Genomic DNA, 22,420 nt, shown 5'->3' with positions numbered 1-22,420 from the left:
AGGGTACCCAAATACTTACGCCATTCATGTTTCCAGAATAGTGAGAAATATTTGCTTTGAAATATTCCTCCTATAAAAGTTGCCAAAAAAGATATTTTCATTTTTCTAATGAATGCCAGTTAAATAATTTTGCCATTTGTAGGCAACTATTATGAATTTTCTTCCCTCGCTGAGGAAGGAAATTGCAATCCTGCACTGAGTCTTTCTTCTAAGAAAACTCTTAAGAAATTTATAATGCTTCTGTAAGTTGACAGAAACTTTGAAGGCATACAGGCACACAAAAATATACATTTTGTTAGCCCTGTTTTGGGGTAATTTGACCTGCTTATTCCAAAAATGGCACCAGTTTCCTCCATCAGCTTTAGTTTTTGAGATAAAGAACATATTCCATCTACCATCTCCTTAACCACAGAAAATCATGATAATCATACCTAAGAAACCAGAGTGAATGCAATTTTCTAAATCAGTGCCCCATATAACACCAGGAGCAGACCTAAAAACCAAGACACTGGGGAGAGGACTGTGTATCATGTTGCTTTTTTAGGGCCAATTAAAAACAAATCAGGTTTTAATCTGGAAAGGAAAAAAGGATTGTGTAGAAGGAAGGAGAACCAAATCACACACCAGTTGATAAAACCTTCAGATAACATAACATTCATTTCGGAAGGGAACACACTTAGCCTGAGTATCATTGTCTGTTGTTTGTTGTGTTCCATTTGACATTTGAGTTTATGACTCTTAAACCCCTGATTCCAGGAGTGTCGCAAGCCCCAAATTCAGTCCTTCTGCATCTAATGGGCTGCCTCCTATGGGAGGAGGTGGTGCTGGCGGCAAGATGAGGAGGGAGAGAGGTGTCCATTATGTGTCCAAACCTGTACAAGAAGAGGTAAGAAAATCTGTGAATTCTGCAAGGATAATATGTGTTTAAAATGCAGAAGCTGTGTAATTGAAGTTATTGTCTTGTAATTTGAGGAAGTTTGAACGTCAGAGTTGTTCATTCTCCAGGTGATTGAAGGAAGTGCAGGCAGTCCCCAAGCTATGAACAAGATAGGTTCTGTAGGTCAGAACAGGTACATTTTTTTCAGTGTACCTCCAGTGAGATAGATAGATAGATAGATAGATAGATAGATAGATAGATAGAAGCTTTGGGTAGCATAGGGAATGGTTAACACCCCTTTGGTGTTTGCTTTGCTGTGTGTCTCTGATCAAAAGATTTCACTGCACTTGTCTCTGTGATAATTGGATTTTTGAAAATTTTGGCTTGTTGTTGAAACAAGGTTTAGTGATAAAGCTCCTTTCCCCCATGATAACTCTTCCAGGAGTGAATTTCCTTTCCTAGGGGTAGATTTCTCTCAATTCCTGTTTTTTTCCACTCACGTTCTTCACTCTGAGTTGTTTGTAAGTCAGATGTTTGTATCTCGAAGACTGCCTGTATTTTAACTGTTCAATGGTAATAGTTATGAGCATTTGATGTAATAGCTGGGCCATTTAAATGGAAGAGTCCCAGCACAGTGTGGCCCATAACTAGGTTGCATTATTTTTTTCTGTAGAAATAATAAAATTATAATAATAATGACATAACTGCTCAATTCTAGGAGCTGGAGATGCCAGTGCTACCAGAAATATCTTTACCTATCAGTACATCATCTTTACCAAATTTCAGCTTTGCCCCTCTTGCTAGTACTACTGCTTCATCTCCAGCTATCAGTGCTGCACAGTCAGTGATAAACAAGGTAATTTACAGATGACTTTTATCCTGTTCTTGCATATTCCCCTTTGTGTCCTCTCTGTTGTGCTTCATTGTTTTTCCATCTGACTTAAATTTTCAGGCAATTTAAAAATTGTGAGTAAATAATTTTATTTATATATTTTAGCTATGGGGGGAGATGGTGGGGAAAATCAGTGACATTTTTTTCCTTTGGAAAGTTATATTAGTTCTGGAGTCTGAAGCTCAGAATCAGCATAGTAATATTAGTGACAACTGTCATTCTACAGATGTAAACAAGGCCTGATATCCAGTATGATATGGTGGAGCCTATTCTTATTTATTAACAGGGCATTATATCCAGTAGAATATACTACAGCCTACTAGATACCAGACCTTGTTAATAAATAGAGTGAAATATCTAATGTTAATATTACTTCTGAGGTTCGCTTATATAATTTGGTATGTTATTTGAGAAGCAGCAGAGATACACTTGGGTTCTCAAAGGATTCTTTGAATGCATGTCCAGTTTTCCTTCAAAATGTGAAATATTTTTTTCTTGTATATTGTTAGACATTCATTAATATAATTTTTCAGTCAAGCTGTTTAAAAATTTAATTCCTTTAAAAAATTAGGGGCAACCAGCCAGTAATGCTAGCAGTCCCGTGTTCAGATTTTCATCTCCCATTGTAAAATCGACTAAAGCAGAAGTGCTGCCACCAATGTCTGTAAGTAATCCTGTTTAAATTTATAACGAAAGAAGTGTAAATATGATAAAAATGTATATTTAATTTAGTGTGCAGAATCAGCAATCTGCTATTCTCTTTTAAGAGCATGTATAAGCCATAGATTTCTTTTTTGAAATTTTGTTATTATCTCTTTCAGGCTGGTGGCTTTAAATTTAGTGTTCCTGTTGCAAAATCATCTGAATCTTCAGGGCCCAAGGAAACTCCAGCATTACCTATGATCACAGAAGGTAATAAACATATTCATTTAATGTAAATAATTAGATAAATAAATTAGATAAAGACTCTAGTTTAGCACCTTCATGCTCTAGGCTGAGACGTATGAGTTGTCCAGGATCACATTTTATTGTAGAATCCACACAGAATGAAATCCACGTATACAAGGTTATTACAAAAAAATGCCTCAATTTAAAAAAAATGTGGTAAATGTTTTAGAGAATACACACATATGAATCAGAGATTTCCTTTTTGACATGGACCTGATGTAATGGGTCTGCTCTATAAATGTCAGGGTCTTTGGTAATATTTTTTAAATTATCTGTTCAAAACGGTATCAGAAATGAATGCATTCAAGCTCTTGGTTTGGATTAAAGTTCCTGAGGCTTAAATTAAGTTTTGATAAAACCGTATCACAGCATCAGCAAAGCTTATTTAACTTCTGGAGCTCCTGGTGGCGCAGTGGGTTAAACCCCTGTGCCGGCAGGACTGAAAACCAACAGGTTGCAGGTTCGAATCTGGGGAGAGGCGGGTGAGCTCCCTCTATCAACTCCAGCTCCTCATGCGGGGACATGAGAGAAGCCTCCCACAAGGATGATAAAAACATCAAATCATCCGGGCGTCCTCTGGGCAATGTCCTTGCAGACGGCCAATTCTCTCACACCAGAAGCGACTTGCAGTTTCTCAAGTCGTTCCTGACACAACAAAAAAAATTAACTTCTGTGGTCAGTACATTATATGAGTAAAGATAACGTACTCCGTATTTACTCAAATGTAATGCACCATCAGTGAAGTACACATTGCAAAAAGAGAGAGATAGATTTGTCGAATGTAATGTGTCTCTTCCCCTTACCTGTTAGCCATTCTACTGTCCTCTGAGCAGTTGACAGGCCAGGGGAAGTCGTGACCCACCAGCCTCGGCCTGACAGGTGGACAGTGGCCTCTCAACTGAGGCTTCATTCACAAGGCCTTCAAAATCGGAGGGGGGGGGGAGGTTGAAGGCCTTGTGAATGAGGCCAGTTGGGAAGCGGGTTCGCCAGCCTCAGCCTGACATCAGGGCGCAGGCAGGGTTAGGTGCGTGATTCTAACACACCATTGGATCTAATGCGCACCTCACTTTTGACTAATTTAGCCAATCATTAGATTTGAGTCAATATGGTAATTGATTGGGCTACTTTATGAAAGCTAGCACAGCTTGATAAAGTGTACTAGTGATGAGCTTATAAAACATAGCTACTACCTGAAGCATTCCCAGTCCAATCCATAAAGTTACTTAAAACTTTCTTTGTATCTACAGCTTCGACTATTAGCAATAAGAGAGTGAGTGAGTACGATGGTCCTTTTAAGCCTGCAAAAATCCTGAAAGAAGGAAGTGTTTTGGATATTTTGAAAAGTCCTGGTGAGTCAATTGATAAGGTCTTAATAATAGATAAACAATTAGAAGCAATACCATTTGTATATAGATATTTTGATAAACAACTTTGTTTCATATAACATATATAGAGAGAATGAAACTTTGCCCAGTATCATCTATAATGAATTTATATAAAGGGAAACTATCACAGTGACATTAACATCAAATGTAGGTATTGAAATAAAGTCGGCCCCTGTGCTCTTTCTGTGATACATTTATATTTACTATGGAGGTGAACCAAAAACTCATTTTGCTGAATTTTGACAGTTTTAGCAATGAGTACAATGGATCCATCATATTAACTATATCCCAATGATGGGAATTAATTGAAATTTCAGCAGAGGATCATATTAGTATTTTCTAAGGTGTTTGTTTAAGCATCTCAATGTTTATATCTCACGTTATTTACATAGGGTTGTTGTAGGTTTTTTGGGTTATATGGTCATGTTCTAGAGGCATTTTCTCCTGACGTTTTGCCTTCATCTATGGCAAGCATCCTCAGAGGTAGTGAGGTCTATTGGAACTAGGAAAGTGGGTTTATATATCTGTGGAATGACCAGGGTGGGGCAAAGAACTCTTGTCTGTTGGAGCTAGGTGTGAATGTTTCAACTGACCACCTTGATTAGCATTTGATGGTCTGACATGCCTGGGGCAATCTTTTGTTGAGAGGTGATTAGATGTGCCTGATTGTTTCCCTCTGTTGTTTTGCTGTTGTAATTTTAGAGTTTTTAAATATTGGTAGCCAGATTTTGTTCATTTTCATGGTTTCCTCCTTTCTGTTGAAATTGTCCACATGCTTGTGGATTTCAATGGCTTCTCTGTGTAGTCTGACATGGTGGTTATTAGAGTGTGTTCTCAAATAATAAGTTCTTTGCCCCACCCTGGTCATTAGATGCAGGTGAAACATCAGGAGAAAATGCCTCTAGAACATGGCCATATAGCCCGAAAAAATCCTACAACAACCCAGTGATTCCGGCCATGAAAGCCTTCGACAATACATTATTTACATAGTTCAAAACAAATTAAACAATGCAACTAATGAATTTTCATGTTAAATCTTTTAACAACTTAATAATAATAATTAATAATAATATCACCAACAACAGCAATTTTTTTATACCCTGCCACCATCTCCCCGAAGGGACTCGGGCGGCTTACATGCAGGATCAAGCCCAGAGCAAACAACAGAGTTTACCACTAAAAAACAATTAGAAACGTAATATAGCAGTCTAATTAAACAATTTAAAAAAGCAGGGTATAAAAACATCATTAAAATATATTAAAAGCAAACCTTAACAAACCAGGAATATAGTGGGCATGATCAGAATTAGAGAGGGCTGACCATTGTCTTGTGCAAAAAGCAGACTATAAAACAGTTTCAAACCAGTTCAGGTAATTTAGGACAGTTGAAAAGCACATATATGTACAGGTTTAGACAAAATTTGTTAAGCCCCAAAGGCTTTAGAAATAATTTAGCCACGCTTTTACTTAGTACCTGAATGACACCAGTGTTGACACCAGTTGGATCTCTAAGAGGAGTATGTTTCAGAACTGGGGCACTGTGGTCAACATGGTTGTCTCCCCACATCCTCCCACACTCTATTACCCCATTGGTGAGACACAGAGGAGGAACCATCAGGAGGCCTCTGTCTTTTGGCAGGAGTCTATAGGGAGAAACCCTCTTTTGGATATTGAGGTCAAGCCATTTAGGGATTTCTATGTTGAATTATTTGTTGAACTGCTCTCTAAAATCATCTTTCAAAAATAATTCTCCAGTGTATTATAGCAGTTCCCCTTTTTACTTTTAGGAGTCTCCTTATTTGAAATTTTGCCATGATTCTGGTTCCTGCCGTTTAAGTAACCACCACATAAATTCTATCCTGATTATAAATTTTATGATCAAACTCATACAGAGTACTTTTTAAATGTGTTGTCGAAGGCTTTCATGGCCAGAATCACTGTGTTGCTTTAAGTTTTTCGGGCTGTATGGCCATGTTCTATAAGTATTCTCTCCTGACGTTTTGCCTGCATCTATGGCAGGCATCCTCAGAGGTTGAGAGGTCTTTTTAAATGTATACTATTGAAGAAACCGAAGCTCTTGTATGAAAAATCATATTTATTAAAAGATTTTTTAAAATCTTTGTTAAACAAGGGATCACAATATTTGTGTAAGTCACTTCCTTTCTAGCCCCCCAAAATTACAGTATTAGGTAAAGTTTGGTGAGTATTGGTCAATCTGTAAACTAAATCACAGGAAGTAATTTTTATAATGTAGATGAACATTTGGGGGCTATTTACCAGATTATTTGGGGGAAAAACCTTGTGAATACCAACAATACATAGAAACATTTGGGTAGCATTTTAATTTTAGGCAGTAATTTTCCCAAGAAGTGATTATTCCAGTTACTGAAATGGTTCTGACCCTGATTAACCAAGAGGTCAATATTATCCTTTTATCAATGATACTTCAGCTATCTTAAGTGTCTTAAATATTCTAGAAATTCAGGTGTCCTTTCGTTTTGTTTTTTTCTATAGGTTTTACATCTCCCACCACTCCATCAGTGTATTCTTCAGCAGCCACTCCACCTGCTTCAGAAAATACTGTAGTTTATACAAGACCTGCAATAAGTACTTTCTCTGGAGCTGCTTCAGTACCTGGAGATTCACCCAAACCAGTGTCAAGTTACTGGAAGTGTAATACATGCCCCATAGAAAACAAGCTGACAGACAACAAATGCATAGCCTGCCAAGCTGCTAAAGTGCCGGCATCGGACAGTACTGGGTCGATAGGTACTTTGACTGAAACCATCACTGTCAAATCAGCTGTTTCTACCACAGGGACACAGGGCTTTGGAGACAAATTTAAGAAGGCAGCTGGAACTTGGGATTGTGATACCTGTTTGGTCCAGAACAAACCAGAAAGTACAAAATGCGTGGCCTGTGAAACACCAAAGCTTGGAACAGGAGTCAAACAAGCTCTTGTGTTGCCTTTTGTCACAGACAGTGCAGCAACAACAGTTTCTTCCTCTTCTAGCTCTGCTGATACTACAGTCACTTTGGGATTTGGAGACAAATTCAAAAAGCCAGAAGGCACTTGGGAATGTTCTGTGTGCTTAGTGTCAAATAATGCAGAGAGCAGCAAATGTGTGGCCTGTCAGTCAGACAAACCAGGTGAGCATGCAGCACTTGAAATTGCATTTTGGTGGGGGTGGGGGGACAATTTCCCTGCTAGAGTCCAAATCATACTTTCCAGGGAATATAAGACTCTTTGATCTTAGCAAATTTTGCTTCTAAGAGTGCATACATAGGATTATACTATGTAATATTTAACTAAATGAAATAAAATGGGACACCATTGAATATGCACTAGATATGTTTTTAAGTGAAAATAATTTGCAAACTGTGATGCACTATTGGGCAATACGTTCCTTGCTCTAAATACGGTGGCCACAGCAGACCACAGTAATTTTCAGACCACGACAGAGGCAAAACATGCCTTATATAATGTTACAGGTTGAAAGCAAAGAGGAGAAATACTGAAAAGAGCAGATATTACTGTGTTGATTTTGGTATTTGTGTTAAACATTGTTCTGCCCATTGTTGTATCTTTTAGACATTAACCACAAGGCAAATTGGGAAAGAGAAGAAAAATTAGTGTCCTCTTGAACTGAATTTGTGCTTATTGAATATGCAGTCTGGTTTAATCTAATTTCTTAGATGCCAAGATTGAAGGGCAAGGAAACTATGTTTAATTTTTCTCTATCGGGTTTTACTTTTTAACTGTCGTCTATCAGGGTTATATTTTGACAATAAAATAACCTAAATTTTGGATTGTGAGCAACACCAATAGGGCTTTTCCACAGGCAGAAAGAGGTCAATGCCTCTTTCTTTTGGATTCTCCCATGTGTCCTAAAACCCTGCTCTGATTGGCAGGAAACATCTCAAAATAGATTTTAGAGCCATAGGAAGTTGTAAGGAGGAATGTGCAGTGTTACTGCAGGCTTGATGTTGGATTTAGCCCTGTCTCTTTAAAATGGAAAGGAAATTTGGATTCTACAACTTCCACAACTTTCTTTAAAAAGAAAGAATATCGTAACAGTTGTCTAACTCCTTCAAATTAGTTTCCTCAGACAAAATACATGAAGTGTATTCATTGTTACTTGCAGTTGACAACATCCTTATAAAAGAAGAGGCCTGCAAGTATCCCAGTTACCAAATGCCTTCTCAGTTCTTGAAAATTCATAGTGTGGCTTCCTTGAATGAGCTGTCTACTAGTAAATCTGGTTGCATAGACTAGATCCCAATGCCTTCCACATTATTGAATATTATTGTATTTTCCAGTGAGTCATAGCTTCTCATGATATTTCCAAAGTATAATGGCCTCAGTGTGATCATCTTGGCCTTTAGGAGAGTTCAGGTTTGATTTCCTCTAGGACCCATTTGTTTTTGTTTTTAGCATTGCACAATATCTATACAATTCTCTAGCGCCACCATTCATTCATGAATTATATTCATCATTGTTGTATTAAATCTAAGGCAGTTGTTTTTCCAGGGTGATTGAGAGTTCTAGATCATTTACAACATAATTGTTTTAAAAAAGTTTCCTTGGAATCTTTTATGGACTGCTAGTGAGAAAAGGTCATAAACTGTAGCATCTAGCAGTTAAACAGCCACCTGTATTAAAAAGTTGCTGAAAATACCACATTATTCTGCATTGGCTAAGAGCAGCTGTTGATTTCAATTTCATAATTTGACTCCTGGAATCTAGACCAATGCTTCTCAAATTATTTGATGTCATAGACCAGCATGTATTTTCCCAGTGTGTGGGGGACCAGCACCATTTTTGTGTGAAATTGCTATGTGTAGTTTCCTGGAATTCCAAGCTTGAAGACTTGTACAATCATTTTAAGTAGCCCAGCTCTAGAGCATTTTGAAAATTTAACTAACAAAACTTAGGTGGTTTTGTATTATTATTATTTTTTAAAAAATGTGTTTAAGTGGTAATTTTGTTCTTTCCCTCCCGAAAAGAATTGTTAAACAAGTTTATATAAATTGGTAGGCAGTTCCCAGACAGAAATGCCACTTGCTAATGGTTGCTTCCTGCTCTGTTGTTTTCTTACCTAGGTGCTTCATTACCTGTAGTGAGTAGCAGTGCTTCCTCTTTGCCTGTTCTTTCTGGAGGACTTCTGGGTTTAGACAAGTTTAAGAAACCAGAAGGAAGTTGGGATTGTGAAACCTGCTTAGTGCAAAACAAAGCTGATGCCACCAAATGTGTAGCTTGTGAAACTGCAAAACCAGGTAGCAAGACTGAACCTACAGGTATGTTTGAGAAATTGAGATACTCTAAGCACAGAAACTATGGTTTATATGCAAGCTACTATGAAAAACTGTATACAAATAAAGACACTGGAAAATTAGAGGACCTAATTACAAGGAAATTAGATTCACAGACACAATTAATATTGAATAAAAATATTCCTATTGCTAAAATTGAAGAGGTTATTAAGAATTTAAATTAAATTCTTCCCCTGGTCCAGATGGCTTTAGCACAAATTTCTACAAAATATTCCAACCAGAAATCACCCCAAATCTAGCAATTCTATTTATCGGGATATTGAAGAATAGAATCATCCCAGAGACATAGAGAGAGTTAAAATCCTAAAACCTAACAAAGATGAGACCAACCCCAGCTCTTACATACCAATTGCATTAGGCAATGTAGACTACAAATTTTTCACAAAACATAGCTAACGAGGATCAATATAGTTTGATTAAAAATAGGATATTAGCCCACCCAATAAGGAATATACTAAAATTGGCTCTTTTATGCATATGTGGTGGAACCATGACAAGATACAAAACATTTATAATAAAATAAAGAGATGGCAGAACTATTAAGGCAAAAAAGTAGAGCTGAATAAAAGGGAATTTTAATTCAGAAAATTAAGGCAGGAGCAGCACAAATAAATGGGCAGATATTATAAAACATATGATAGAAGTGGCCCAAGTAACAGTAGCCTTGGGCTGGAAAGAGCAGGGAAAGGGGGAATTCTAAAAATGGTTTGAATATTTAGAGGACTGTATGCTCGAGGATTATATTTTTGAAAGAAGGTTAAAACACAACAGGCAGCTACTCTCTTCATGATTGATTATTTCAAATAATACCCGAATTGAAGTTACAACTGTTCCCAATGGGTGGGGATGAAACTGAGGGGAGGGGACACTGTTAGACAAAAGAGGTTCATAAACGTGCAATTGGAATTGGAATTGGCAAAGTTAATGTAAATAAGATACATTATATTGAGAGAAAATGTAAGTGGAAGTTCATTATTGAGATTTGTATTATCCTACTCGTGTCCACAATTAATACAAAAATACACAAAAAAAGAAACCACGGTTTATGTATTCCACCCCGCCCCCTCTAAATTTGTTACAAGTGCTATTCTGAACAAGAAGGAAATTAGAGCATCAGGGAAGGTATTTTCTCCTATCATTCCACCTCTTCTGTGGTGAGCTCCTATTAAGGGCAACTGATTTAGGAGTAGCAGATGGCATATACACTTGCTAGTGAATTAATGTTCCCTTGTACTGCCTTAAAATGTGCCTCTTACTCTGGATGAGGGTTGCAAATTCGGATCTACATCTGGGTGCACATTGCCTTGAAAACAAACAGTGTAAGACTCATAAATGCTGATTTTATAAATTAGGGATGGAAATTCTGCTGCTTGTCAACTCTATGTCTAGTGCAGCCCATTCTCTCCTTCCATTATTCAGCTTATAAACAACCAACTATTACTCCAGATGTCTCTAGGGCACAAGTGTCCAACTTAAGGCCAGTGGGCAAAATCTAGCTCACCATGTCATGTAGTCCTCCAGATGGTGGACTATAACTTCCATATTCCTCATCATTAGATATCATGACTACAGCTGAGGTGAAATGTGATACAGTAACATCTGGGTGGCTGCAGGTTTTTTTGTTTGTTTAGTCAAGATATTGGTGTTTGAATTTAGATAGAAGGGTTGTGGATTTGATGTCTGACTTTAAATTGTACTTTAACCTTTCCCCAACCTCAGAGCCACAAGTGCTGTTAGATTGTCATTCTCATTATCCCCACTTTTAATGGCGAATAATCAAAAGTCGTTGTTCAATAATATCTGGGAACTCAAAAGGGGTAAAAACTAAAGAGCAGCAATCACTATGGAAAAAAAGTACAGTCTATCCTCTGTATTCACAGATTCTGTGTCCATGAATTCAACAGCCCTTTGAAAGCAATTATAAGGCTGATGTGGCCCTCGATGAAAATAAGTTTGAAGTCCCTGTTGTTATAGGGTGTGGTTTGCCTTTTAGAGGCTGATCTACTTTCTGATCACTTCCAGCTTTTTAAACATATTTAATGTTTGAATGTTTATTTCAGGTTTTGGTATTGCTGCTGTCTCAACTCAGTCTTCTTCAACTTCATCTGCTCCTTTGTTTAAATTTGGAATTCAGTCATCATCTTCAGAATCACCTCAGACATTGGGAAATACAGGAAAAAACTTCAAATTTGGGGAGCAAGGAGGATTCAAATTTGGTATTACAGCAGAATTGGGATCATCGCCGATCACCATGGCAGGAGGCTTTCAGTTACCTAAAAATGAAGGGCCCAAACTGGGAAGCTTTCCTTCAGAGTCAAAATCCGAGGACAGTAAAGATAGCAAGAGCACTTTTAGCTTTGGACTTCCCTCTGGGACTAGCAATACACCATCTTCATCATTTCAGTTTGGGATCGCTAACCTTGGACAGCAAGAGAAGAAAGAAGGTCTTAGCAACCCTACTCTGGGAGGTTTCACTTTTGGTACAGGATCCTCAGCCTCCACTACTACGTCTGAAAATAAAACTGGAATAGGTAGCTTCAAATTTGGAGGTGCTGTGGGGAAAGAAACTGGAGTCACAACTTTTTCTTTAAATAAGCCAGTGGAGAAAAAAGATGAAATTCCTTCAACGAAAAGTGGCTTCACTTTTGCTAATGTGGAACCAGTGGCGGCTCCACAGGTTGTTTTAGGACGGACAGATGAAAAACCGGAGTCCAGTGCCCCTTCTAATCTAGTCTTTGGCAAAAAAGCAGAGAACGAAGATTCAAAGGCACCTGCACCCATGTTTTCCTTTGGAAGGGCAGAGCAAACCAAAGACAGTGGCACAGTAAAACCTGCCTTTAGTTTCAGCCTGGCAAAACCACCTGAGAAAGAAATTGAACAACAAACAAAACCAGCTTTTACGTTTGGGGCACAGGGAAGCACCACAGGTAGGTGAACAGCTTCCTTGCATTTTTAGCATTAATTTCTTGCTGTATGCTGTCAAGATAATTGTAAAATTAAATCTGCAGGTTATTAAACATATGTGGGGACCTATTCTGAAGGGGATCTGTGCTCATAAAATGTCCTTGCTCTAATGGTTGCTAATGGTTCGTCTTTTGCTGAATTATTGGTAAAGTCAGTCTTTTGTGCAGTTTGGAAAGTGGTGTTGAACAAAGCAGGTACCCCTTAGATGCCTCTGTGTACAAGATGGGAAATGAGCCATTCATACTAATTTTGCACATCTCATATGGTCCTTAAAACTCATCACCATTCTTGTGTGGGATAATAGAGGCACAGTGTAACCTCAGGCAATCGGTTTCCAGATACTATCTCAAGTTTTGGAACAGTTTGATTTCTAAACTAGGAATCTAACCTGATTTCTCAACTTGGATACAGTTTCATATTAGAAATGTGATAGAAACACCTTTCTGTTTAATCACTACCCTGAGAACTGTAGGAGACTACAGTTCAGGCAATTGTGAGGAGGGATAGAGTGATCCACTCCTCATTTGTATGATGTGTAAAAACTAAGGAGGCTGCTTTTGGAGGGCAGCCCTTTCTTTCCCATCCAGCATAGGCACGTATCCTTTGCCAGTAACTTTTGTTGACTCATTTACAAACCTTCCTAAATAAAATTAATTAAATTATGGCATGGATTAAGTTTATCATATTGACAATAGTTTTGCTAATATATAAATTGAATTCTGTAGGCTGCTAATTTATTTCATGTCAAAAACATTGCATATAAAGCAATACTTTTGGGTCGGAAAGATTAGCCGTTTACAAAAAAATGCCCAACTGTATTTACTCTGTCTTCGAGGAGGCTCTTCCCATGTCCACTGCATTGCTAATTACACATTTAATAGCAGATCAAAGGGTGATAAATAACTTCCGTAGATATAATGTAATAGCTACCAGTCAGAAATAGTGCCGTTACCATTTAGATTGGAGTGTTATTTAGTGGAGCATCTATGAATTCTTCATAATTAAATATTCAATTAAATCAAAACTTACTGTTTGTTAAATAATAAATAGGTTCTTATTTTATACATTGTGTATACATGTATGAACTACCTTTCAAAATCAGTTTCCAAAGTGAGTCATAGAATCATAGAATCAAAGAGTTGGAAGAGACCTCAAGGGCCATCCAGTCCAACCCCCTGCCAAGAAGCAGGAATATTGCATTCAAATCACCCCTGACAAATGGCCATCCAGCCTCTGCTTAAAAGCTTCCAAAGAAGGAGCCTCCACCACACTCCGGGGCAGAGAGTTCCACTGCTGAACGGCTCTCACAGTCAGGAAGTTCTTCCTAATGTTCAGATGGAATCTCCTCTCTTGTAGTTTGAAGCCATTGTTCCGCGTCCTAGTCTCCAAGGAAAAAAGCAGTCAAAAGCAGAGTTTAGTTATTGTGTACATCTCCTGGATTTCTTAACAATTAAGAACTGTTCAAGCTCTTGGAGTTCACTGACATATTTGTATGGCACAGATTAGTATTATCGTCTATCAATGACTGATTAATAGTGCTCTGTCATCCTAATTTTATCAATTAACTTACCATTCTTATGGGCTTAAAACTCTCTTATAGTCCTCCTAAATTAATCCATCAAATACCTGATTTTTGCTTGGTCAGTAAAATAGGGCAGTGTTTTATAAGTCAAATAACCAATCCTTAACATTATTCCTCAAATAAAAGCATACATTACTTAGAGGGTAAGAAAATTAATACAGGTACTATAAGGGGTATGAGCAGAAGAATAATTGTATATACTGTCCTGAATATGTTATTAATTGTGGACAAATTACTTCATGGGAGTTGGATTAGTCTAAGATGAAGGTCTGCAGTCAGAGAAATAATAACTGACACTGAAGTGTTGCAATTTCTGTTTTATTATTATTTATTACAAGGCAAGAGAGATAGCAAGGAGCAAAAGAATGAAGATACAGATTACACTTCCAATTTATAGATGGAAGATGTGGAAAGAAACTATTGTAAGAACTGGAAAAGAAAAAAAACATGGCCGGAGAAATGTGTAGAACAGGTCCAACAAGCAGCCGAAGCCATGGGAGAAAAGCCAATATATAGAACAATACAAGTTGACAATGAAGAATTGCCTCCATTGTATTAGTAGAAGGGATACACTGATTTCTGAGAGAAAGAATTAAAAATGACATGATTAGACTGAAAGAAAAGGAAGTAGACTAAAACATAATCGAAGATGCAGATGTGAGAACTAGAAAATTGCATCATGAAAGAGAAAAGAGGACCCAAAGGAAAACCACTGGTTTCTTGTAGAATTTTGAGTCTTTTAAATTATGTCAAACTAAGACAGAATTATGGAACCAGATCAAGGCGAAAGCAGAAGGAACTTGTCGACTCAGTAATAAAATACTCCATATTTATATCATTTTCTTTGGGCATCCAAAATTTTACATTGTTGTGGATTTCCTCTCCCAGCAACAATAGCAAACATAGACTCTAGACTGAAGTTGTCAAAAGCTGAGCTAGCAGAAGAGAGAGACTGTATAAAAACTGCAAATCAAGTTCAGGCAAGTTTAGTAGTAGTTCTTTTTCTGACTAGACGAAAACAGTTTCCAGGGGGAAGAGCCTGATAAAAATTGTCTTTCAGAAGAGTTAGTGGAATATCAGGAGAGAGATCAGGAAGAGAATTGGAAGAAAACAGAGAACCCTGAATGGAGCAAGTCTGGTGGAGGGCAGAGGCATAAACAGTTTAATCAAAATCAATGAGATATAAACTAATTTTGGAATCATCAGTGACTTGTATAATCTGCCTCTTCATTGTCACTTGCATATATATTGGCAGAGTAGGCACAAAAATCAACCAAGGCCTTTTTGTTTAGATTTTCTTGGTACAAATATAACCTTTTCCTGAAAACTGGGGTTTCTTAATCTCTAGACACAACACTCGAATCTAATAAACCATGATAGAAAGAAGTGCCTGTACTTTTCTTCTTTCTTCCACCCTCCTGATGTACACATAATATGAAAACTCTCCGGTTTGTCAAACCATTATTTCCTCTTCTGGCTTGCAGCTGGTGATTTCGCATCAATTCTGGGTTCAGACATAATGGGAAAAGTTAACGAAACTTGACAGTTTTGCATTACAATTTTTGTTTTTGTAATTGGTTGATTTCTCTCCCAATATTCCCACTGAAGTATCAGTGAGAATAAAAGTATTTTGAATGCATTTCTGCTACTCAGTTTAGTAAACTATGCTTCAGGAGACTGACTCTTGCATCTGAACAGTTGCATTGTTTCATACAGCCATATGGTGCCTTGCATGCAACAAAATTTAGCCAAATGTTTATGGCCATTTCTATGGAATCCCCTTAAGCATTATATCCCTTTGCAACTTGTAAATTTGAGTGAAATGCTTGATTTGCTTTAAGAAAAAAAATAGTGATATTAGTTGTTGTAACATTTGTAAGTTGCTCAGTTAAGATAAACAGGTTCAACTTACTGGTTTCATAGCTATTGAGGGATGCATAGTCCATCTTCATTAATGTTTATTTTCTATTCTGATGTTCTAAACGTATTCTTATTTCCTTGTAACTTTCAGATCCAGGATCAGCAAAGCCTGCATTTAGTTTCCTGACCTCTACTACTTCTAATCCTGTTGTGCCAAGTGTTTCTGTTGGTGGCATCAGTGGTAATAGCGGCGGCAGCAGCAACATATTCAGCAGCACAACCTCTTCCTCGAATCCTCCACCAACTTTTTTGTTTGGACAGGCCAACAGCACTGTGAGCAGCTCTGTTTTTGGTAACCCTTCGGACTCCAAGTCCTTTGGGTTTTCTCAAGAGACCAAGCCAGCCGCCACCACCGCCAGTACAAGTGCTCCTGCGCCCTTTCTATTTGGGGCAGCGGCCACCACTAACAGCACACCGAACCCTATCTTCAGTTTTTTAGCACCTACCACCACAGCAGCTCCTACAGCAGGTAGGCTGAAAACTGGGGGGAGGTTGGGATTGTAAGTGTACAGTGGGAAAAAAAGACATCTTTACAAATAAGCTTTGTTGCAGGCTGAGCCTGGGTTACAGACAAGATAGCTTCTATAGGTTTGTTCTAAAGTTTATTTTTTTCTGTTGGAACAGGTGCATTTTTAAGGTGAAGTCCAGCCTAGATTTTTAGTTTTGGATAGAACAGTGAAGGGGTAACATTCTTTGTTCTGCTGCCTGTGCCCCTGTTCAGATGATTTCACTTCATTTTCTATCCCTGTGATACTTGGATATAGAAAAATTTGATTTGTTGTTGAAACAAAGATTGGTGATAAAACTTCAGTGGAGACCCCTTTTCCCCTTGATAACTCTCCAGGAGTGAATTTCCCTTCCTAGGGGTAGATTTCTCTCTCTTCCTGTTGTCTCACTTTGTTCTTAAGCAAAAGTCGTATGTAACCCAGATGTCTGTAACTTGGGAAGTGTGTGTAGTGAGAAAAAGAAAAGAAAGAACTCTGAGGTGTTAGGGAAAGCTTGTAAAGGCTGTAAAGGGCAATGCTGATGCAGCTTTCCCAAAGTGCTGAAAGCTAAGGCTGCCTGGTGTATTTATGGCATCAAACCAGGGATTTTCTCAGCTCAGAATCTAAACTGCAGTGTTACACCAACTTGCTTAATTCTCTTCATGGATTCTGGTTCTTCAAATGCTGCTGCCATATCTTTTTGTCAAGTGATGTGCACTTATAAATTAATTTCATTTTTCTCTTCAGCCTCTGGTTGTTCCTAATCATAAAAATGGAATGCAGTCCCCCCGTCCCCCCCCCCCAATGGCTGCATGTATATGCATTTGTGCATGTGTCAAAATATAAAGCAGCCATTTCAGTATAAAACAGCTATTTGCCATCAATTGGTAGTGCATTGTTCTTTTGAAAGTCTTGTATATGCAGGGTGTTTTTAAAAAATGCAGGGTTTTTAAAAACTGCAGCAGTAGTGTTTTCCAGAAAATTCTGTACCATCTCTCAATAAAGTGTGATATGATGTGTTGTATTTGTTTAACTTAAGATATATTTTGTTTAGAAACTAAAATTCCAGTACCCCATCAATCCATAAATATTTGAATTAAGTTTGACTGGAGGAAACGTTTTCAAACAAAGTCAAAATTGTGGGTGGAAATTCTTTTTATTAGAATATTTATCTTTTCTTTTAGAAAACATGTACTTTGCATATACTATTTATTTAAGTTTAATGCTGAAAGGCAGAAAAAATGTTTAGCACACTAATTGTAGCATATTCAAACAGTTGCTTGGTATGCTGTTATTTTTCATCCATCCATTTCCAACTAGAGTTCAGCACACTTTCATTGAGTTTTCCTCTCACTGTAGAATTTCCTTGCACTGCCTGGTTTTGTTTCAGATGTAGGAAAACAGAATAATTTGAAACCTATTTTATTTTGTCAAAGAATTGTCTTTCTGTGACAAGGAAAATGTGTTTGTCACACTTTAGTTTCCGATTGATTCACCAGAAGCAAGGGATGTTGAGAAATAGAAACACATTCACACAGACAAACATAAGATACACAGACTTCCTAGGGTTAATCACTTGATAAAAATGAATTAGTGTAAAAACTGCTGTTCTTGCCTCATATTGTACTCCCACCCATTCTTTGTTACTACTTCATTTTATGAAACAGTTTTTAAAAAAAATGCAATGTATAGTTTCCATTGAACTACTGAGTGCTGAAAAGTTTTTCATTTTAAAATTGGTTGCATAAAACGTCTTGCTCCACATTGCTGCCTTAAGGGGATCAGGCATAGACAAACTTCAGCCCTCCAGATGTTTTGGACTTCAACTCCCACAATTCCTAACAACGGTTAGGAATTGTGGGAGCTGAAGTCCCAAACACCTGGAGGTTCGAAGTTTGCCCATCCTGATGCACTGTAAATGCATTTGCACAGGGTGGGATATTCCTCACCATAAACTTGTCCAGGAATTACAAATAAAAATCCACATGACTACACAAGAGTTGGATTTTGGCCATTTCAAGCATCTTAAAGAGTAGAGACCAGCTGAGACATACCATTATAATATCAGAAGCATACTTTATGTTCGAGTCATCTCTGATCGGTGCAGTTCCTGCCTTGAGCCATCTCTCTTGCTTTTCTAGGTTCCTCCTCCTCCTCTTCCTCCTTTGTGTTTGGCTCTGGGACTGCAGCTCCTGCCGCAGCCCCAGCTTTTGGCACCAGCCAGACCCCAACCTTTGGCCAAAGCCAAGGCCCCAGCCAGCCTCCTGCCCCAACCTTTGGATCACTCTCTTCATCTTCATTATTTCCTGCTGGCTCCCAGGCTGGGCCTCCCGCTTTTGGATCTGTATCAAGCAGCACACAGCCCCCTGTCTTTGGACAACAAGCTGCACAACAGCCTGGTTTTGGCGCAGGTACAACTCCTAATTCTGGTAAGTGCAAACTGTGGAAGTCTCTTGATATTGACTGATGTACTCAAAAAAGAGATGTGCCTCCATTTTTAATCCATATTTTTCAGCCCCAGCTGTATGTTAGAACATTTCTGCTGTTATTGTTGATTGTCTTCTAAAAGATAAAAAAAGTCTCATAGTCAAATTTCTGAAACTCTTTTGAAGAAGTTTCAAAAAAGTTTGCTGTATCCCATTAAGAGGTTTTGCTGGAGAAATACAGTATTGAATGTTTATGGTTGTTTAGACGTTTATATGCCATCATTGCATCCTTTTAAAAAATGTTGATATTTGGAAATATAATATTTGCAAAGGTCCTATTGTCTTTTCTGATTATAAGTACTGAATGTGCTACTGGAATATTATTCTTATCTATTTTCTAAACAGTAATAGACAATAAGCTTTTCATTTATGAAGCTAAGCCTCAGTGTTTATTCCTTCAGGTCCAGTGTTTCAGTTTGGAGGTAGTGCTACTAATTTCAACTTCACAGGAAACAGTCCAGGAGTATTTACCTTTGGTGCAGCTCCTGGTGCATCAGCACAGCCTGCAGGCTCTTCAGGATTTTCATTCAATCAGCCTTCATTTAATTTAGGGTAAGAACTTTCAATAGTTTCATACATTTGTGTCACTGTTGTGTTTTAGTTTCATGTACATCTTGCAGAGGAGTAAGTTTTAATAATATGCTTACATTGCCACATTACTGATTAGCAGTTATGGCGAGGACAGAGAAGAAGTGAGTGTATTAAGTGAATGTATGCACTCACCTCTTCCCATTAATACATCCTTCAAAGCAATATCATAGTTGTTTCTTTGAAGGATGTATTAATGGATATGTTATGTTCAGAATGGTGGATACAGCACACAGGTTCCACAGATTCAATATCCATGGTTTCACTTTTTTGTGCTCCAAAAATATTTGTAGCTCCACTCCCCAAACGTGCTTGTGGGTCTCTGTAGATCCTCATTGTGGTTCTGTGGTATGCTTCCAGCTTAAGTATAGTCAAAATATGGGGTTTGCTTTTGCCCGTGGTTTCAGGTATCCAGTCTTAGAATGTACTCCCCACAGATATGGGGGCCATACTGTACTTGAAAGCAGATGGCATTAAGCCTTGCAGGTCTGTCAAAAGTTCAGACTGAGACTTTTGAAGAAAAAAAAAAGCTTTTAATCCGTAGAAAATTATGTCCTTAGTAGAAAATCTCACCCTGGTAATTTTTTTTTGCAATGGATTTTTTTCACATTTGTTTCATAGCATTAAGAACACACATATCACCCCAGGTTCTGATTTTGACTTCTGATTTTGTTTTCTTCCCCTAAAGCAGGAGTAGCGGGAAAAATATATTCTCCACACCTGGATCTGCAGTGTCTGGTCGGAAGATAAAGACGGCTGTTAGACGTAGAAAATAAAAGTATTAATGATTGTTAAAGACCGCATATTTCTTATTACAGCTGGTTGCCCTGCATTGTTCAATAATTGAATTGTACCTCATGCTGGGTTTAGTTGAAGCCAGGTCTGCCTAAATTCTGCTTGCTTTTTTTCCTCCCCATTTAGTTTTTTAAAAAATAATTAGAGTTGGTGGCAGGGAGGATCTTGAGCAAAACTACTTTAGAACCCATCAGTTTTTTCTTCACTGACTTGGCATGGTCTGGCTATAGATATAAATATAGCCTGCACAGCGAATGGCTTCGTATAATACCTCTGTTTGCACCACTTTGTGCGCTCATCTGCGTTTACTGACACCTCGAAATTGTAATTATATCAGAGAGGGGGAGTCTGTATAGAGTAGAGAATGTGGAATATGAATGATTTCTTTGCAGTTTGTGCTGATGTACGTGTGAAGTGAGCAAGTTGCGTGTATTGTGCACTAAAATGTTCTGGTAGAGGAAGAATGATCAAAGAATGGTCCATGCTAAGGACTAGTTAGACCTGTAGTATTTCATTCAATAATTAGACGCTCTTTCTATTTTCATTCTTACAGCTCCTTATCACCTGTCTCGCCTTTTCATTATTTTATTATGAAACAAATGTGTAAATAATACAATTCTGTTTCTCTATGTACTTTGGCATAAGAAATCTGTGAACTTGAAATTTTAATTTTGTGTGTTACAGCAAATTTTTGTTTAGTATTGTCTCAGATTTTATTATGTAAATCCCATTATTCAAAGTTGCCTAAATCCATTAAAGATCTTTAAAATTGGGAATTCTTAAAAAATGAGTTTATTGGCTTTTCTGATCCATTTTTGTTTGGACCAAAAACCAGTATTGTACAAAGTGTTAAGTATATATTTTTATATTTACAGAAATGGACTCTGGTGACTTTGGATAATAAGGAAAAGTTTAATATTAAAGCCATGTTTATTACAGTATAATTAACATGTTAAACCATGGGATAAATGCCATCAATAAAAATTATGAAATACACTTGTGTGAAGTTTAATGCCAGCCACCTTGTCTGAAATATATCTGTAAAGGATTACGTGCTCTCACTCAGGAGGAAAACATGTAATCCTTGTAACAGTGCTCTATGCAGTCATGACCTTGGAGGTGTCTACGGACAACACCAGCTCTTCGGCTTAGAAATTGAGATGAGCACCAACCCCAGAGTCGGACACAACTGGACTTAATGTCAGGGAAAAACCTTTAACTTACTCAGGAGGAAACAGTTAATGCTGTATACAATAATAATCTTATTTCTTACCTGCCTCTCCTCGTGGCTTGAGGCAGGTTGCAACATTGCTAAAATTTAACCAGCAATACAAGTGTACCCAATTTTCCAGGCCTGTAAGCCAGATTCTGCAGGGACCCATTAACGGGTCTGTGCTGAATGTTCATTCTTCCATGTTTGCTCACATCCCTCAAAGACCAGGACAAACATCTTCTCACTACTCCAATCTCCACTGGCTACCTTACAACAGTGTTTCCTAACCTGCAATTCCCCAGATGTTGAACTTCAGATCCCACAAACACTCACTATTGCACATGCTATCTGAACCTTCTTAATGTTGAAATCTGTGGTTACTTACAATAGGGTACATTCTGAATCTGTTCTGCTGGTGAAAAGACATAATTCAACAGATTTAGGTCCATGCAGGTCAACTTGGTGTATCCCCAAATATTTAATTGGAAGGGGAGAAGTAATTCTTGTGATGTAACTTTTGGTATATGGGGAACCTGAAATAGTTGTATGAGAGCACTTACTTCACCTTGTTGCCAACTTGTTTGCAAGCGTGCGCAACTTGGCCCCTGTAAAGGGCCGATGTTTAAAAAATACACTTCTATGGGTCATTCAGAAGGGATATTATACAATCATTATCTTTACATTGCAGAAATGAGAGAGGGTAACCAACACCATTGTCTCCCATGGGTTTCAATTCCTATACTGAAAGTGATGTGAAACACTTATCTCAGTCTGGTGTCAGAATTGATAGTGATGAGCTAGATAAGTAGAGCTGCCTCATACATGCTATCAAGTTGCCTTCTATTTACAGCAGTCCTCTGAATGCTGTATCTTGTTGATAAAACAACTGCTTGGATTTTAAAATCTTATGATTTTGAGTACTATTTTTGTGGGGTCTGAGTTACTATGGGT

General features: G+C 37.8%; 1 protein-coding gene across 2 annotated transcripts in view; it reads left to right on the top strand.

Annotated features, from left to right (window-relative positions):
* NUP153 (nucleoporin 153) overlaps positions 1-21,252 on the top strand; it is a 53,168-nt gene extending 31,916 nt beyond the window's left edge. Inside the window, exons 11-22 of one of the 2 annotated variants that reach the window (XM_060774848.2) lie at positions 757-886; positions 1,596-1,733; positions 2,341-2,433; positions 2,591-2,681; positions 3,965-4,066; positions 6,617-7,252; positions 9,206-9,400; positions 11,497-12,363; positions 15,994-16,371; positions 18,529-18,816; positions 19,275-19,425; positions 20,153-21,252. In XM_060774848.2, coding sequence (XP_060630831.2) covers positions 757-886; positions 1,596-1,733; positions 2,341-2,433; positions 2,591-2,681; positions 3,965-4,066; positions 6,617-7,252; positions 9,206-9,400; positions 11,497-12,363; positions 15,994-16,371; positions 18,529-18,816; positions 19,275-19,425; positions 20,153-20,237 — 3,154 coding nt within the window. In that variant the 3' untranslated portion in view covers positions 20,238-21,252. Of the gene's footprint in view, positions 1-756; positions 887-1,595; positions 1,734-2,340; positions 2,434-2,590; positions 2,682-3,964; positions 4,067-6,616; positions 7,253-9,205; positions 9,401-11,496; positions 12,364-15,993; positions 16,372-18,528; positions 18,817-19,274; positions 19,426-20,149 lie in introns of both variants that reach the window. The other variant, XM_060774847.2, reaches the window with a different exon arrangement.
* The last annotated feature ends 1,168 nt before the right edge of the window (positions 21,253-22,420 follow it).

The sequence above is a fragment of the Anolis sagrei genome, chromosome 4 (assembly GCF_037176765.1).
Source record: "Anolis sagrei isolate rAnoSag1 chromosome 4, rAnoSag1.mat, whole genome shotgun sequence".
NCBI lineage: Eukaryota > Metazoa > Chordata > Lepidosauria > Squamata > Dactyloidae > Anolis > Anolis sagrei.
Note: the sequence above shows the minus strand (reverse complement) of the source record. Positions and strands in the feature narration are given on the sequence as shown.